Below are 18,611 nucleotides of genomic sequence, written 5' to 3'. Positions count from 1 at the left end.
AAGGTTCCAAGTTTGCTATGGATAAAACAGGTTCCAGTGGAAGACATGGAAAGAAGGTAATGCATTCTCACTGCTGCTGGCAGATGGTGGAAAATTACAAAGTGTTCTGCACGCAGTTAATAGAATGACTTCAAGGGTTCCTTTAGTACTGTGGATAAAGAGATCACAATTTGCATAATTAAAACATGTATTGCAACATTAATGGAGCATATTTATAAAGTATATTTATAATGAAGATGTTTTTTGTATTTCAGATACGCTTAGTTTGCATTTTTCTGCTTTTTCTTCAGAAGAAGTTTTGCACTTAAAAGTTGTGTGTGAATATTGTCTTGGCGTTCCAAATGCAGTTTCAGATATCCTCCTGTGCATGTAGCTGACACGATTTTAGCATGGATGTATAGTAGCCTAACAGATTAGCCTAACAGCAGGTTTAACTGGAGTATGACTCATTGGGGAAAAATGGATTAGGAAAGAGAATACTGCATTACTTTTAGACATATTGGAAAGTGACATTACTTTGATTAATACTTGAACTATTTCTTCCGTGTAGTATGAAAACTCAGATAAACACAGGTCAGCTTTTGTGTGAACTATTTCTTCCATGTAGTTTGGAAACTGCAGATAAATGGAGGTCAGCTTTGTGTTTGGAATGTAATAGGGTTGTTATTTTGCTATGGAGAGAATGATCATTCTTCTTTTAAAGCCATTTGAAGTCATCCAAAGTTAAGAGACAAGAAAATCTGAAGTTGACATTTCTGGATGGCCTTCTTACTATTCAAAATTGCAATTCTGTGAATCAGGCCAAATGTAGGACATGGTCTTTTTGGTAGTGTATTTTTAATGAATTAATTTCTGCTTTAAAATCCATACATAATTTCATTTAGGTAATACTAAATGAAGGTATTCAGTTCATTTCATAATTCAGTTTAGTTCATAAATTAAATTTCTTGGTTATTCCCCACCCCAAAAGAATTTTTAGTAATTCTGCCAGCATTCTCTGTGATGATTCAGTAGTGGTATGCTACTGCTTTCTTGCAGATTATGGAATATTGGTACTGCTTTGCTATGATTAGTGATCAGTAACAGTTGGTCACTATAAGTCAGGTTGCATGGGTGTTTTTGTTTTGTTTTGTTGCATGATATTCATGCCTATTCTGATGCAGAAATATAGCCCAAATCTCTAAAATTCATTGACTATATTAAACAGGTTAAGTGTTTTTGAAGTATTGATGAGCCAGCATCTACTGTAATGAAAAACCAAGAATAGTAAAATCAGCATGTCCAATAAAGTAATTAATAAGCCCATGGTAAGATTTCAGCTTAATAGATCTGCTTAATTACTCACCTCTCCTGGTTTACTGATGCACAGAAGAGGTTCCCTTCCTCTGGTCCTGTGGGGAAAGCATCTGAAATCATGGGTCAGAGGTTGGAGAGGGAACCACAGCATTGAGTCTTTCACCATGACACCTCACCAACTCTCACGTTCCCTTGCTGTGACAATGCAGTGGCCTCTCCCTGCCGTTACCATGCTTGGTAGATGTAGTTTGTTGACTGATCACAGATCAGTTTAGCAAGCCTTGTGTGACACGTGGCACTGGAGAGGGACAGAAGGCTTACAGCACTGTACTGCAAATGCTTGCAGTATAGGTTAAGCTGCATGGATTACAAATTGAGAGCCACCTTGTGCTCGACGGATAGATTGAAAAGTCAGTTATGAGTGATCCAAGCTGGAGTACTGGGGCATTTCGGGAAAGGTTGGTTTAATCTCTGCCCTTTTTAATATATTATAATGATTTCCAGCTTTGTATGTCCTGCTGACATTGAAGAGGAGCTCAGCATGACCTTGAGTAGTTTTCCAAACTTTTGTAGATTGCTTGTTCTGGAGTAGTCAGAATACCCTATTGTGTCTCCTTCTTCTTGCCCCGCATTAGCTATAAATGCTGTATGAATCATTCTGCAAAAAATGAAACAATTAATTAAAATAATTTCATTTGAATGTATTCAAAAATAAAAATAAAAATCTTTCTGCCTTTAGCTTACTTTAAGCAATGAGTCATAGCAAGACTTGTATTTGCCTTAGTCATTCTAGCATGCATCCATAATAGAGCTGTCTGCTTCACTGGTTCAGATCAAAAACAGGCTATTATTGTGTTGTCATTTCTGCATACCATATAGCATGACACTCACATGTTACTTTTAAAAAGCATTTACTAGGGGTCTTCTATGAGGGCTCAAAAGGGGAAAAAAAAAAAAAAACCTTTGAAGAAAGCTTTCTTCATGAGCAGCTTGTCAAAGTGCTTTGAACCCAATCGAAGTAGTAATTCCAAATTTTTCAAACCAGGGTCAGCAGGGATAAGATGGATTGCATTGACTTGAGCTGTGGAATATTTTCTTTGGTGAATGTTTAATTCTTTGTCAAAGGCTTAGTCTTAAAAAAATTATTTTATGGGCCATGGGTGAATGAAAACCTTTGTGCTGTCCAGTAAAAACAAAAAAGAAATCACGTGGCCAAGTGCTGTACCCAGAATAAGCTGTTCACTTGGTCTTTTATATGTTTTGTGGTTTTTTTCCCTACTAATTCTCATAAAGATGTCACTTTTAAACATTCAAGAAGCTTGACATAGAATGCTGGTGTCAAATGCCAGAGACGCATGAAGCAAAAAAAATAGCACTTTCTGGCCAGCAGAGACTTCTTGGTTTTCTCCAGGGTCACAAAATATACATCTCTTGAGCCCTTTTCTCAGTCAGCCCAGACCATTTTGCATCTGAGGATGTCAAGAAGGGCCATCTGGAAAGTATGCTGCAATGCTCTTTTTTTTTTTTTGAGGTGAGGTAGTTCTAGAATTCATTGAAAGTCTCATTGACTTTTTTCATTTTTACCGTTTTTACCTGAAAGTTGAACCCAGTGACTCAATTTGAACTGACGTATTTTTGTCCTTAGGTGTTTTAAATATTCTGTCACATCAGCATGGGTATTGCTAGTAACCCAGATAATCTTAGCAGGTAAACTATGTCATTCATATAAGGAGAAAATCTCCTTTTTTTTTTTTTTTTTTTTCCAGTCACAGAGTAAAAATTCCTCTTGGGTCTCAAAAGTGGTAGTCAGTTTGAATCCAAATATATAAGGAAGGCAACATCTAAGAAGGAGGACTTTCCTCACCAGCATACTGCACCAGATTGTGTCTAGCTGCACAAATGCCTAAGGCTCCAGATAAGAGTCGTTCTCCTCACAAAATCCACCCGGCCAATTGTGCATCAGGAAAACAAATGTTCCTGTGCATCTCTTTCAGGAAACCAGCTGAAGCCCTGAAGCATGAGATTTGATTAGAATCATTAGCCTTGTGCTGAATTGAACTGTCAGGAGCATGTGGAGGGCAGCCCGTGGTCACCTGCTCTATCCAGGGCCTTGGAGAAATGGTGCAGTCAGAATTGTACGCTTGGGAAAGCTTGAGTATGCCACCGAACCATCCTGCCCAGCCTCCTGTAATACGAAAGTCCTCATATTTCTTAAAGAAGCTGTATTAAAACTTTTCATTTATAAAAGATTACTTTTGTCACAGATGTAGTAATTGAGATGTAGTTTTTTAGGTCACTGATTGCTGTTTTATCATCTGTATGTACCCTACAATGATTCTGTATGTCATTTAGGATTTTCATTTTGTTCTCTATACACTTAAAAGTGCCTTTTCTTTGTCTTTAATCCATGTGGTGAATTTACTGGGAAAGCCACTGGACTTTGATTTCTTTAGTTCTCTGTGTACATGACCTATATTTTTAAGTTTATATTATACATTCATTGTTTTTTATCCCCCATTTACTTCATGCCTCCTAGTTTTATGTTAAACACCATGGATTTTTCAGCTCCTAAGCAGTTCATGTACATGGTCTTCCTGGATGCTAAGCTTTTGATCTTTCTGGATTTGTAAAGCGCTGTTTGGTTAGCTTTTGGACATGCCCTATTTTAGTTCAAGATCTGCATCTGGAATGTGTGTTTTCCTGAGTGTTTGGGAAAGTCTAGTTTTCCAGTTTCCTTGTCTTCGTAATCTATTTCATCATTAAAACATCACTTGCATTAAGGCAATATATAAGGGTAGGGGATGTGGTGACAAAGGACATGGGAAATGCTGAGGCAGTCAGTGTCATCTTTACCACAGTCTTTACTTGTGAAATTTATCTTTGGAAATTCCAGGTCTCTGCCACCAGTGGGAAAGTCTTGAGCAAGGAAAAACCTGTGGTAGAGGAGGATCAGGTTAGTGAGCATTTAAACAAATTACATATACAGAAGTCCGTGGGGACCTGGTGGGATGGACCCATGAATGCTGAGGGAGCTGGTCAATGACATTGCAAGGCTGCTCTTGATAATCTTTGAAAGGTCTTAGAAATCAGGGAAGGTTCCTGAAGACTGGAAGAAGCTATTGTCACTCCTGTCTTCAAGAAGGGCAAAATGGAGGATTTGGTTCACAGTCCTTTTCAGGAGGGGGGCTGTTTTCACAAAGGGGATGCTTTGTTAGGGGAATGGACACTGAAGGCACAAATGAAAGAGGGTTATGAAAGAAGTAGACAAATGCAGTGAGATACATAGCGTGTAAGCCCTTTGAGGTAGCTTGTGTGTTTTTATGTACAGATGCAGTACCTAGTGTGCAAGAAATGCAGTCTCCCTGCTGTGTGCAAAATGTCAATTTAGCAGAATTTGCTGGGGCTCGCAATTCCCCCATTAACATCAACCAGTACAACGTGCATACTTCTGTCACAGAGCATAATCATAAAACGGTGTTGTACAGCCTCCCAATTTAGATCAGAACAGTGTCTGCTCAGATTGGGTGCAAATATGAGACAAATCCTTCCTAATAATAGGGAGATCATTTCTGCCCTATTTTTTCTTTATTGAACGCTAAGGTCATAAGTAGGTGGCTTTGCTTTCGGTGTTATTCCAATATGCCAGTTTTTGTAATGAAAAGCTTATCTAATACTCATGGTGTAGGTTTGCTAATTTTCATATTTTTAACTAGTAAACTAATGCCTGAAATAAGCACGTAAAGTAAAAAATATACTTTTCCAAATGTTTTCTTTTGCACATTAGAAAAGATACTGTAGTGTGCATTGATACTATTAATGCATTTATTTATTAAGACATTTGTTTTCATAAGATTTACAATATCTCTGTAATAAAATATTGCTTTGTGACGTATTTTTAAATCTCCATAGGAGAATATCTGACTCCTTTTGCAACAAAGCAGTAGTAAAGGAGATGGAGGAGGAGCAAGATGTTATTGTTAGAAAATGTACAAGTTAAAAAAAGCTGGCCAGCTATATGCTTGACTGGTTACTGAAATGCTGGAAGAAATGTTACTAAGTGTAGAATTACATCATCTTTCCCCTATACACAGAAAAAGCCCAAGGAAATATCATTTTTCATAAGACCTACACTCCATAATCTGAAATGCCACTTTTCTGCTAAGAGCGAAAGGATAAAAACAAACAAACAAAGCCCACCAAAAAAAAAAAAAAGAGCCTAAAGAAAGTAGTAGTGAACAATTCAGATTCAATCAGCTTTTTACTGAAGTAAAAAAAAAAAAAGGGAGGGGAGGGTTCAGAAAGGAAAAAATCCTTCAGTTTATTTAATAATTACAGTTCAAAGAGAAAATAAATGTGCATAGACAGAGAAGATTGTGCACATTAATGTTCTTTTTATATTTGGCTTCTTATCTCCACAGAAAGTTATGACACTGGAATAATAAAAATTCAGTTAGTGCCTGCCTTCGCCTGCAGATCTAAATCCCAGCTCCTGTTCCAAGACTACAAAAAAAGAGCTTAGCATAGGAGACTCCCACAACATCTAAAAAGAGACAGTAGCCTCCTTTCCCTCTAAAAGCAAGGATCACGTAATGATGTCCTTTTGTATCACTACGATGGTGACAGACCCGTGGTGACGTGTGCTTACTCCTTGCTTTCTGAATGATGTGTTTTGCTGGAGGTTGGGAATAGCCAGGAACTCTGTGAGCCAGAAGCCAGACGTCAGACAGCTCCTCGATGTAGCAAAAACAAAGCCCCTGCTTAGCTGAGCTTGCAGCAGGGTTGATGGACTTTATGCTTAACCTCAGATTTTCCTGCTTTCCTTGGTGCAAACACTGTTTTGGAATTTCTACAGGCATGCACAGAGGAAGAGAATCAAGTTTCTCATGCTTGGAGTAAAATACAGGGAGGCAGCCCCAAAGGCAACAGTTGTGTTTCTCTCAAAGGAATAGGCTGACTTGGAAATCAAGATCTTGCTGCCTTATTTTCAGCCGTTATGTATGTTTCTGTGATAGACAAATGCAGATAATTTTTTGATCAGGGCTGAACACTTCGCTTTAGAGCAAAAAGCAGATCAAGCCCTCTGCAGTTTCTTGACTTCCAACTGAAAACAAAACAAAACAAACAAAAAACAACAATTATAACCAGATATAGGTTTAGTGAGAGTATTTCCACTGGGCCGTTGATGTGAGTTGCGCCCGTTATGAAACAGCCACAGGGTTTTCAGGAAAGTAAAGTCAAGCATATTGAAACCAGAGAATACAACAAGTTAAAACTGGCTAGTGGTGCTCAGTGGAGCTAGTGGAGCTTCACATTTCAGAAGACAAAATGGTACTCACAGAGTGAAACTGAAGCTTTTTGTTTTCTGAACAAGAAAATAAGCTTATGTATGAAGGCAAAATAAATGAGCTTCAATGTCAATCAGAATAAGGTTGGAAAAAGGAGTAGAAAACAGCATCTTTCATCCCATCCTTGGTATTGGCGCTTCAGAATATGATTTTGGTGGACTTCACAGTTGGCTATGACTCATAAACAGTTCAGGCCTTACTAGCTGAAGGGCTGGTTTTCTACACATGTTGTGCTCTCCCCTTTGCACACACTAGAGGTATTTCCAACCCTTACTTCCATACAACTTATATTTAAGGCAGGAAATGGGTGGCAGGCAGATCAGAAGTTCGCTGTAGCCCACTAGAATTTCTAATATTTCAGTGTGTCTTTTAATCTAAAACCGAAAAGAATGTTTTGATTTCAGAATTCACTTTCCAACTCATGGCCTGAAATAGTTAATTCCTTAAACTGCGGCTCATGTTGCAAAGCTGATTTGCAGGCATTTGATGTTGCTTTGAGAATCGGGAGACTTCTGTTTTTGTAAGCATTTTGATGTTTCACCATTTTGTTGTTTCTTCTTTATGGTAGAACAGCTAATAGATGCAGATAAGTATCATTTATAGTGCTTAACCTGAAATATATAAATAATGAAACGGAGGTCTAGTGTCAGTAATGAGCTTTAAAAGTAAAAAAGAAACAGTGGGATGTAGAGGGTTTTTTTTGTTGTTTTTTTTTTAACCTCATGAAATGCTTTACTGCTCTCCTAAAACAGGATACAGAAAAACGGTAATTAGCCAGTCAAAATATATGGAGTCAGATTACTAATGAAACTTTCATTTGGGACTAAAATCTCAGTCCTGCTGAAGTTGCTGGAATCGAAGGATGTGCAGAGCCTGAGCTGAAGTGCTCAGTACCCTTGAGGATTGGGCCTATAGCAGAGAACTGGAAAGATAACATTGAAATTCACCTGCAAAGGAGGTCACAGCATGACAAAACCAGACCAGGATGGTACCATTCAGAAGAACAGTCTTGATGGAAATAGCAGTTGCTCTGATGATAGCTTCCCTTCGTTCTTCCAGGTGTGTCTGCTCAGCTGACCAGCACCCGTCTCCGCCGGAACACCTCCGTGGGCACCCCGTTCTGGATGGCTCCAGAGGTTAGATTCAAGTTTCAAAACATTTTGTCAGTGGTATTCAAGCTGCCACATTCTGCATTTCTGCTCTTTCTCTGTCTTTCTTCCTGAATACTGGACCTTTCAAAGCATATTGCTATTTCTTTTGGTGAAAATGTGTTTTTAAGCTATATTCTTAAATGTTTGCAAGGATTAAGTTAAGAGAGTCTTTATTTTGAAATTAAAAAGTTAAAGTGAGGGAGCAAGAAGTTGAATTGCTTACTAAAATGTTTAAGAGGAAAGAGTACTACCATCGATCCTTTCCAACTTTTCAGACTATGCCAGGCATCTCATCTTCCCTTGGGTGGAAGGAGTCTAGGGTGGTACTGTGATATAACTTATACTTTTAAAATTCTACACCTGGACAGTTTTTAACACATCATATTCATAGTTGACAGCAAGAAATGAAAGACGTTATTTTGAATAAATAAGATGTATTATGCATCTTTGGTGATTTTTCCAGCCTGAAACTGAAAAATATAAATACGCATTTTAAGATGAGGCAGGAAAAAATTTAGTTATTAATAAGCCTATACATTTAGTCTATTTGTGTGCACACAAACACATGTACACACACATACCTATACATCCATTTATAACACATGAAATTACTCTGTCTATATTCATGTATGTTTATAAACATGCTTTATTTATACACATTTGCTTAGGCCTGTAGGTAATTCAGCTGGCATTGTGAATGAACCAAAATGTCTATGAAATTAAATATATTTGCTGTAATATCTGGTAGCAACCACATTCTTGATAAATTGGCTTCATCTTTAAATTGTCTGAATTGGCTGAATAAGAACCCAATGGGAAATAATGAATTCAACTCCTACTTTCCTTCTTGTTTCAATTTATACAAAGGGCAACACAACTCCATTAGTTCTTTTCAGGAATAATCCACAGATAAGAGGTTTATGGTTGCTGAGTTTCCTTTTTCTTCCCTCAGCCATGGGTGCAATTTTCCACCTTCAACTAAATAAGCTAAGGATTTACACCCTTTTGTCAGATCAGGGGACATCTGACCAGATAGCAGCCTGGTGTTCACAAAAGACCTACCTTCTGTAGTTTTAACCTTGCTTTTTCAGCCGCAGGATGTTTTAACTTCCTAAATGTGTGCAGTTCTGTTTATTTCACCCACTATCTCCATCTTGTAAGAGATTCCCTCAGCTGTGGGCATGCTGTTAAATTCAGACATTTGACTGTACAGTGACAGACCAAGTCTTTTCCTCTAACAGGTGATTGCCTGTGAGCAGCAGCTAGATAGCTCCTATGATGCCAGATGTGATGCGTGGTCACTGGGTATTACTGCAATAGAGTTGGGAGATGGGGATCCACCCCTTGCTGATTTGCACCCTATGAGGGCACTCTTCAAAATACCAAGGTAATATCTTGATGTGTTTATTTCTTGCCAGGCTAGGCTGAACTTTCTCCATTAGCAGGTACTTTCTTCAAACTTAGACTATTTAAGTATGTACCATTTCTTTACATTATTTATACTAGGAGAAGGTTAGAAATACTCTGTCCAGATATATTTTCTGAAGACTCAGATTCAACCATGCGCACCCATTGAGAAGTTCAGAGATGATTTGTCTATATTTGAGACAAAGCCAGAAATTTTTTTCTCTGTGGACTGCTGCCCAATATGCACAAGCACAGGACTCAGCTGAGTCCCATATACCCTATTCTCACATATTCTCATTCAGATGTGTTATGATAGTAATGTAGAGCCTTAGTGGGCCAGTGTGGCAAACAGGCCTCACAGCTGTCCTCAAGAGTTAGCACATGTCCTTTGAAGCAAGGTGTTCCACCACTCACATAGATTTAGTCCCCTACCTTTCATTAGCTTGTGCTGCTCCTGCCAGCTGCAGTGTTGCTGTCCTCAGGCAGTGTATCCAGGAACTTGTTTTGCACTTTCTGTGAAGCTGGAGATAAAAGTACCCAAAGTGTTTCAAACAACATCAGTCTCAAAGACTATAGGGGATGATCATACAGCAGCTAGTGGATTTCACTCTAGCAGCTGAAGTAATACCGCAACATTTGAGGCCACATAGCATATATGAGTGCTTCAAGTCCTTTTCAGCCAAGTCACCCAAATTGGTTTAAATTACCTTCAATTTTAAGAAATCTTGTCTGACTTGACACCGAAGCAGAACGTGAATGCTCTTCTTACCTCTGTTTTCTACAGGAAAAGCAGTAACAAACTTTTGTGGTGAGTAATTTTAGCTAGACCTTCAAAAGGCCATCTAACTTATACCCTTAGAAATAGTGGGTGCCTTTCTTCCCTGGAGCAAATATAAGATCAATACCTTTTAACTTCATTAAGAAAAACATGAAAGCGCTAGAGTTAACATCAAGCAGCACTTGAAGAAAGCAGTTGCGATGACTAACCAGAAATAGACAGAAAAGAGTCACCTCATCTGTAGCTGATTCCTTTTGTCCAAGTGACTACACTTGGTAGAAAGGGCATTTCTGAATCGAAGAAGACTGTTAAAACAATCAGAATCACATTAACACCTAGAAAAAACAGCTTTAACTCAACTCAAAGAAAGAAGTATGTATCTACAGTATATCTGTATCTAGTCCTTCGGTTGACTTCTGATTATTTTCTGATGAATCAGAAATAGTTAATAAAGAGCTACTTTCTTCCAACACCTTGTTCAGCAATCTGATTAATTCAGTCCTTCTGGGAAAACTTAAAATAGATTTTCTTTTAAAAATTCTCTTAAGAAAGTATATTGTTTCAGGCTCGAAAAGAGAAACTTGCCATTATAAGTGAATAGTGATTAATGGTTTGTTATTTACATTTCTGTTTATTGATTAATTGAAAAAATACAATAATTCTTGGCTACGCTTGGTAGATCATCTCCTTGCTATTTCTTCTTCTTAGTTATGTAAAGCAGGAGAACCACCAAGGTATTGTGTCATCTGCCCATGCTCCTTTTACCAGTGGAAATCGATATCTTTTTTTTAGTGGCCTTCTAAAACTCATTACTCAGCCTGCCTTCACACATTGTTGTTGTCAACTGAGTAGCTTATTAACTTATTGTCACACTGACCTTTGCAGGAATCCTCCTCCAACACTACAGCAGCCTGAACTGTGGTCATCCGAATTCAATGACTTCATTAACAAGTGCGTAACAACTGAGGCCACTGTAACTGAATATGGAACGTGTAAATGTCAGGTGTAAAATATCATTGTACTCTCTGTGGAAATGTGTTGCTGCTAATATTTTTCTTACTCTGCTTCCTTAAATTGTAAAAATGAGAAATGTTTTGGGTTGGTGTTCTTTGTAGATATGTAACGGTTTTTATGTTAAGATTTTGCAAATGAATGAGCTCTAGATTAGGTGTCCCAGATTAGCCTGGACACTTGAACATAAGAGTTTTACCTAAGGAGTAATCAACATATGCACTCCTAGGCTGTAACTGTACTTTTACTTTGGCTTTTGAATGAGGCTCCAGGTTTGAAACATGAAATAACATGCTAACACACTTGATACTTCTGCTTTTCTTGTTATTTCTTAATTTAAAGAATATTTAGTTTCAAAAAGGAGTGATTTAACTTCTTAGCCATATCAATTCTGTGAAAACGTAAAGTTTCCAGTATGCAGCTGTTATGATTAAGATGGATGTATTTATTATGTAGGTATGAATGAACTACAGACAGGCACTTCAAAACTTATCAGTGAGCCCTGAATGATGATACGTTTTTTGTCAGCACAGGTGCTTGACTAAAGATTATGAGAAGCGCCCAACAGTATCTAGTCTTTTGCAGCATGATTTTATTAAGCAAATTGAAGGAAAGGAAAACGTGCTACAAAGGCAACTCATGGAATTTATCGATGTTCATCAACAAATGGGAGTCACTGAAAAGGCAAGGTAAAAATAGCTACAAAGTAGAACAGTTGTACAGCCTTTATACTTTCACTGTTTCCAAATGGCTAGTGCTCAGAGAAAGATTCACCTCTTATAACTTCAGCTGACTGAAAAATGGGGTGTTTAATTTTGGGGACCCCCTGTAGAGCCAATGGAAAGCAAGGGACATCATGATTCACGTGTGGGACAAGACAGTCTTTAGAAGTGACCCCCCTTTTTCCAGTGACTCTAGATACAGATTAGCTTTCAGAAAGGTAAGGTTAGGGTAGGTGAATGTTTTGAGTTCTCTTACATTTCCGTGGTTGATGTTTAGTTTGAGTGTGCTAAAAGCGAGTAATTAACTTCTTGCAAGAATCAGATGCTACTGACTGAAACCACTAACAGTGGTACCAGGATTTGATTTGCAAATTAAAAAATATTTTATAAAATGTTTGTCTTATTGAGTAGATGTTTTCTTTTTTCTATTAGTATTTAGTAGTATCAATTCTGCATAAACCGCTTGGCACCTGATGAATTTTATTTCAAACAAATGAAAATGTCTTGGCTCAATATTGCGATTAATTAAAAAAAAAAAATCCACTACACTAAAATAGTGTGTCAAATGTGAAATGCAGTAGAAGATTAGTATTGATATACTGCTGGTGTGATGTCTGCTGTGCTTCAAGGTAAATGATGATAGATATTTTTAAAATGGAACATAAAATCTAAAAGACATTTTGACATTATGAACTATATGGAAAAAAAATTACTAAAATCTGCCACATTTACTTTTACACATTTATTGTAACAATATATACGACAGTCTTCAGTTCTGATTTTGAAGAATTTTATGATATACTCTGTCATTTGAGGATAATAATAATAAATATATTTCTAAATATTTTTTCATGTTCAGGCTTTTTCAGACTCAGTGGAAGTGGATGTGAAATGAGCAGTAGTTTCTCTTTTCTGGCATTTCTATGAAAACCTATGCAGCTGACTTAAATTTAAGCCTCAGACTGGATTTGTATGTTCTGTATGGTACATACTTGACATTTGCTTAATCCAGAAAGATTCTGAAACTGAAATTAGCTTGTTAGATCGTGCTGAGCACTCAAACAATGCCCCAGACTTATATATGTATATTTATAAAACCCAGCACAATTAAATGTGGTAAAATAAATCCAAAACCCTAAGCAATATGAACTTAAATCCTGATAACACTTGTGACACTCATCCTTTCAATGCCTCAGTCATTTTTGAAAATCAGGCTTCTAAGTCAGTTGAGTATTTTGAGCTTTTTTACACATTTTGTAATACTTATGTTTTCTATTAAGTCCTATTCTTTGTTGTGTTTTTTTTCTAAAACTCTTCATTTTTCATCAAGCAAATTACATGATCTTTCTTTTCCTATACAAGCCAAGCATAAAGAAAGTGGCCCAATTTGCTTGTGCATAGAGCAGTCAAATGGCAGAGGAGCAGAACAATCTGTTGGCACTTTCTCTGTCCTGTTTAGACTGTGGTTTTTTAACTGACTGCTCTTCACATGAAACAGAGTTTAAGGGAGTATATTACTATAAATCTCATTTGCATTGATTTAACTAAATCTATTGCTACCTGAGATTACTGAAGGTAGACTGCAAGTAAAAGTCACATTTTACAGTCACTGTACATATAGTCACTTCAGCTTTAATATGTTTATTGATATGTTTTTTAATATGTTTATTGGTTACATTTGTAGGAAGATTGCCTTTTGCTAGCAGTGAATGCATAAAAAGATTAGCCATCTCCCAGAAACAGCACGAATACCCATTGTAATATCTATTGTTATTCCTGTATAAGCAAGAACAGCAGTAATTGTTTTCCAGTCACTGCAATTGTAGTAAATATAACATTTCACTTTAGAAGAAACTAGAATCCCAGGCCTGGAAAGGACGTTAATATAGAACAGCATTGTTTTCTTCTGTTGAACAGTAAAACGATTGTACAAAGATCTCTTAATTCAGTCGTTGTACTTCTTAAAAAGTCTTTAAATCCAAATTTGATATATCTTCTGACCTTCGATCTGCACAGAGCAAATGGTGTAAGCAGAAGTCTGTGCAGAATTATCAAGTAAATCTCAGAGTCAAGACACAGGCTGTGTAATGACTAGTCACAGGGCTTTGTCTTAAAATCTCCTGGCTTTCTTTTCTTGATTAGTCTGTTCTGGGGCTGTTTGTACACTGCTGTGTTAGGGCCCTACTGTGGGATTCTTGAACTTTCACCAGTTGCTGGCAACTTTCTTTGTAATGCTCCATCCTGATCTCCATCTGTCTCTCTCAGTCCCTAATTTGAAGGCAAAGTTCTCCTGCTGGCTGTCACTGGGAGGCAGGTAGTTAAAGGGATGAAAGAACCCTTCCTTCCACTGAGTGGAGAAATCCTTCTGCTTGTGTAGTGTTATGTAAATGGGCATAGTGTATAAACTCAAGAAATTTGGCTGGTTCTGTGGTTCTGTGAAACTTGGTAGTGTTGGCTTAAAGCTGGAAGTAAGGAATCCAGTTATTTTCTCAATATGTGTTTCCTCTCCTCTTCAAATTACACTTTATTAATACTTTTTTTTTTTTTTTACTAAAAAAGAAATGAGTAAAACCCTTGAAAATTAATAGCTGAGGTCCAGCCAGCCACTGGGTCTTCCCATGTCCACTATTCTTGTTTTCACTCAGTATCTAATCAACCACCCTTTTTGCCCAGCATGCCAATGTGTAATTTGGCTCTGATTGCCCCCTGCAGTGGCAGTTTGTTGTGGTTGTGATATTGTCTTGTTGCTTGCTAAATGTGCTGTTGGTATAGTTCAGGTAGAAGAGATCACGTTAGGTTATGTCGCATTCTCAGAGGTGTTTTTTTTTTGCAGAAGGCCAGATCCTCAGATAAAATATTTGTGTACCATGTCTGCTCAGGACGAGTTTATGATCTCTAGACGAGGTGAAGTCACCTTATAGTCACTCCCATTAGCGTCATTGTTCCTGAGGTATTTTCTAGCATTTAGCAGTCTTTGAGTTATTAGGGCATTGCACTAGGCTGTTTTATCAAAGGTGAACCTGGTTTTAGATAATTGTGCTGCATCCTTTCCAAACACCTAGCAAGAGAAACAGATCACAGAAAATAAGACAAATTCTACCATGAAGAAGCAGTAACCTCATTTGAGCCTTATCGTTCACTTTTGGGCACTGCTTAAGTTTCCACTTGATTTTAGCCAATCCCTCAATCACATACTTACATTTTTGTAAGTCACATTTATAGCCATTAAAAGTTATAATTACTGATCAAAATAATTATTAGAAATGAGTGCTGCAGCATATACCCAAAAGCTGTTCTAAAAATACACTTCTCACCAGGCCAATTGAGGGGAAAAAAAACTGCATTGTAAAGAGTTTTACTTTGCAACAGAAATAGCTGTCTTTGAAATGGCCTTCAAGAAGTGTCGCATTTACACCTGACAGTCAGGCTTGCAATACTTTCATCTTGAGTTGTTTGGCTCTCTTAATCTTGACTGCTTTTACAATAATCTCTGCAGAAATATGCAATGATTAGTACAACGTGTATTTCCTGGGAATTATGACTCATTCCAGAATGAGCTGTATATGGGAGGGTTATTCGCTGCACCTAGATTTCAGCAATCAAGTGGACCCCAATTATCTTTATATGCCCTCTAAATAAATGTGGGAAAGAGACTGGTTCTGCTGCAGAGTGATTCACAGCAAGGACTTTTGGCTGAGCTGAATTACTCTCCTAAGTGTTTGTCCTGCTGTGTTGACCATGTAGGGATGAAAATTCAAAAATACAGCTAAACAATTTAACTCTCTATTTAACTCTTTAACTCACTCTATTTAACTCTTTGGAAACTTCAGGGAGGTAACTTCATAGAAGTTCACGTACAAATGCTCAAAGAGGGTTGTCATTTTATTCACCAGTATTAAAAGCAGTGCCATATCATTTTCTTCCATGACTTTCCCTGAGTGACTGCCCAGACTCATGTCACTTATTTCTTAGGGGTTCTCTCGCTCTTTCTCTCTTTGACTCATCCTGCCAGTTGAAGCAACTGATAACAGCCCTTCAGGCTAAACTGTGCCGGGCAGAATGTAATGGAGAGTAGGAGATTGCCACACTAGCTTGAGGAAGGTAATATGAGGAACAGAGTAAGATAGCTCACACAGAGTACAGTACTGATTTGGTCAAACCCGTAGCAGAGCAGGGGATTAAACATGAGGCTTTGGAGTTCCAGACTAATCCTGGACCCCTTCAAGCCACTTCTTCCTCTCCTGTGGTTCAGAATGGGTTTTGTTGTGCCAGCAGGGTGTGTGTATTACTGCAGTGAGGATGCTCTTGTGTAGGTATCTGTGCTGCAAACTGCTCTCAGTCAATAAAGAGTTTCTGGCAACACAGGCCTTTGAATAAGCAGATCTCCAGTCCTGCGTGCTCCTAGGTAATACCCATCTCCATAGCTGAATAGGAATGTGGTTCCAGTCTCCTTCCATACAATTCAATGGACAGCAGTAATGCCTAAATGGAGAAAAATTTAACTCCTGATGCAAAACAGGAGAAATGAGTTCCTCCTGCATTTAGGAGACTCCCTTAAAGTAATTCACAGTCGCATCAGTACACTTGCTCAGCAACTCATTTCTCCTGCAGGTGGGATACCTCACCAGGCATTGCTCACTTTTGGAGCTTCCCCATTGCCTTCTCAGCATAGTTCTGAATGTAGAACATGGGCCCGACTCATGAGGGCAATAAAGAACCAATCCAAAACAAATATTACAGATATCTTATTTACTCTGTTAAGAACACACATTTTTTCCTGAAATTTGCCAGGGATACAGCCATTTCTTGAGCCTACTACAAAGAGCCAGTAATCTACATGTTTGCAGGGAATGGTAAACCAGCACAGAGCGGCAAACATTGTACTGAGCCACACATGACCCAACTGGCTGGGCATGGGCCACCTCTGAATGAAAAGTCCCGGAGCTCTGCTTAGCAGCAGTGTGCTCTCAGCAAGATTGCGTAAGTCTGAGCACGGCTCTGAGTGGAGCTGGTGCTGTGCAGTCACTTAGACATAGAGGGAGCGCAGGTCTGTCGGCAAAGCATTGTGCACATGCAGTTGGAATCTATCAGTACATTCTTCTAAATTCAGATTTTGCATAGATAGAAGACTAGTTTTATTTAAGTGTATTTCACCAGATACATCCATTGCAGACATAATTTTGATTTTAAATGTGAATTAACATTGCTTTTCACAGCCTTTAGAGAAACAGAATCACCAGCAATGACAGATCCTATACAGATTTCTCTGTGTTGCTTCTTTTCTGTTTGACACTTTTAATGATATTTGTAACAGCTGGGAGGTGTACAGCTGTTACTACCTTCATGTTACAGGAAACCTGATTATTTTTAGTTTCTTCTTTACACCCAGACTAAGGCCAGTCCTTTTCTTGTCACTTCTTAGACTGTAGATGATTCTCCAACCAGTTTCGGCAGAGAGTTCAGCAGGGCATCGTGAGTCACACTTCCCTTTTCATGGTATTTTTGGAACTATCAGAAATCTTTTAAATGCATTCTGACAACGTGAAGAAGAAAAAGCTGCAGTTCCCTCACTTTGATTTAACTGAATCTTGAAAGACAAGAATGGGGGGAATGTGAAGGAGGACACACAGGAACAATGCTGCCTAGACTCATTTTTGTGTTCATTCTGGGTTGATGTTTCTGGTCTTTAGCTGCTTCAATTGCTTGCTGAGCATGGCTGTGAGATCTAATGCCTCCAACAAATAATTTCTGAACAGAACAGAGAAAAGTGCTTATTTTGGTTCATCATGTTGATGTGCATGATGGTAATGAAATTTCAGCGTAGATGTCAACAGCACTGATGTGGTTTTTTTTTGAGTGGTTGCAGTTTTAGCAAGTGAAGCAGTATAACTGCCCTTGAGGGGTCTGTGCCCTTTGACAACAAAACAGGAAAATATTGTGTTCTGCAAATCTGCTGCTCTGCTGTACTCTGAGAATGGGAAATATAATCTGGTTTAACAAGCACTACTGTTCTCATAATGTCAGCTGAAGAGGATTACATGAGAATCAATTTTATGTAATTAAACTCCTCTGGCATAAATAAAAATTGTTTTCTTAAAAGAAAAAAAAAAGTTACGAAAAGAAAAGGCTCCATGACTACAGCATTCCCCTCTCCCTTCTTGCAGGGCAGCTGTTAACTTCCTACGTTAAATGAAAAAGGTAATTGAAACAAAACTTGGGAAATATCACACTCTCACTGATGCACAGCAACATCTTCCTGTATCCAGTGTTTAAGAATTCCACCAGAAATGGAAAACATAACTTAATAGATGTCTTGTTTTGGGTTGCTCTTTGGCGATGGATAAAACAGAACAGCAGAGCTTGACACAGTACTGCAGTACTGCGGTTCCCACACCTTTCCCTCATGTGCATGTTGATAAGTCTTTCTCAAAGCCATGGTGATATTAGATGCATCCTCTGGACATAAAATGACCTTCTTGCAGGAACAAAGGAGAAATTGCTTCAGCTGCCCAAACTTAAATTTTCAAATGAAGAGGATAAATAAGAGGAAGTATAAATAGAAAAAGCCCGGCTTACAAAGAAAAGTGGTTTCTGTGGAGGGGGTGGGATTTTGTCTGTACCTCTGGCTTTGAATGCAGTAATATCCTTTAATGGTAAATGGAAATCAAGCATTGGCAGACCATGCAAGGCTGAAGAGTCAATTTAAAGTTTAATATTACCACGGTCTTTTTAATATAACCTGGGGGTACATAAAACCAAAAGTTGTCTCAGAGTGTTATTGCAAGGATACAGTACTAACAGGACAGCTCTTGCAGTACAGATGGGTTCCAAAGGAAAGGGAAGAAAAGATGAGATCCAGAAGATGTTTAATTGCTTTACATCAGGTCCATCCCTTTCAATG

General features: G+C 38.1%; 1 protein-coding gene across 1 annotated transcript in view; it reads left to right on the top strand.

Moving 5' to 3' along the window:
* Nucleotides 1-18,611, top strand: part of MYO3A (myosin IIIA) — a 131,610-nt gene that overhangs the window by 49,351 nt on the left and 63,648 nt on the right. The window contains 4 exon segments of the mRNA XM_048048503.2: nucleotides 7,701-7,777; nucleotides 9,034-9,179; nucleotides 10,863-10,928; nucleotides 11,522-11,677. Of these exon segments, the coding sequence (XP_047904460.2) occupies nucleotides 7,701-7,777; nucleotides 9,034-9,179; nucleotides 10,863-10,928; nucleotides 11,522-11,677 (445 nt within the window).

This window comes from Anser cygnoides, chromosome 2 (genome assembly GCF_040182565.1).
Source record: "Anser cygnoides isolate HZ-2024a breed goose chromosome 2, Taihu_goose_T2T_genome, whole genome shotgun sequence".
Lineage (NCBI taxonomy): Eukaryota > Metazoa > Chordata > Aves > Anseriformes > Anatidae > Anser > Anser cygnoides.
Note: the sequence above shows the minus strand (reverse complement) of the source record. Positions and strands in the feature narration are given on the sequence as shown.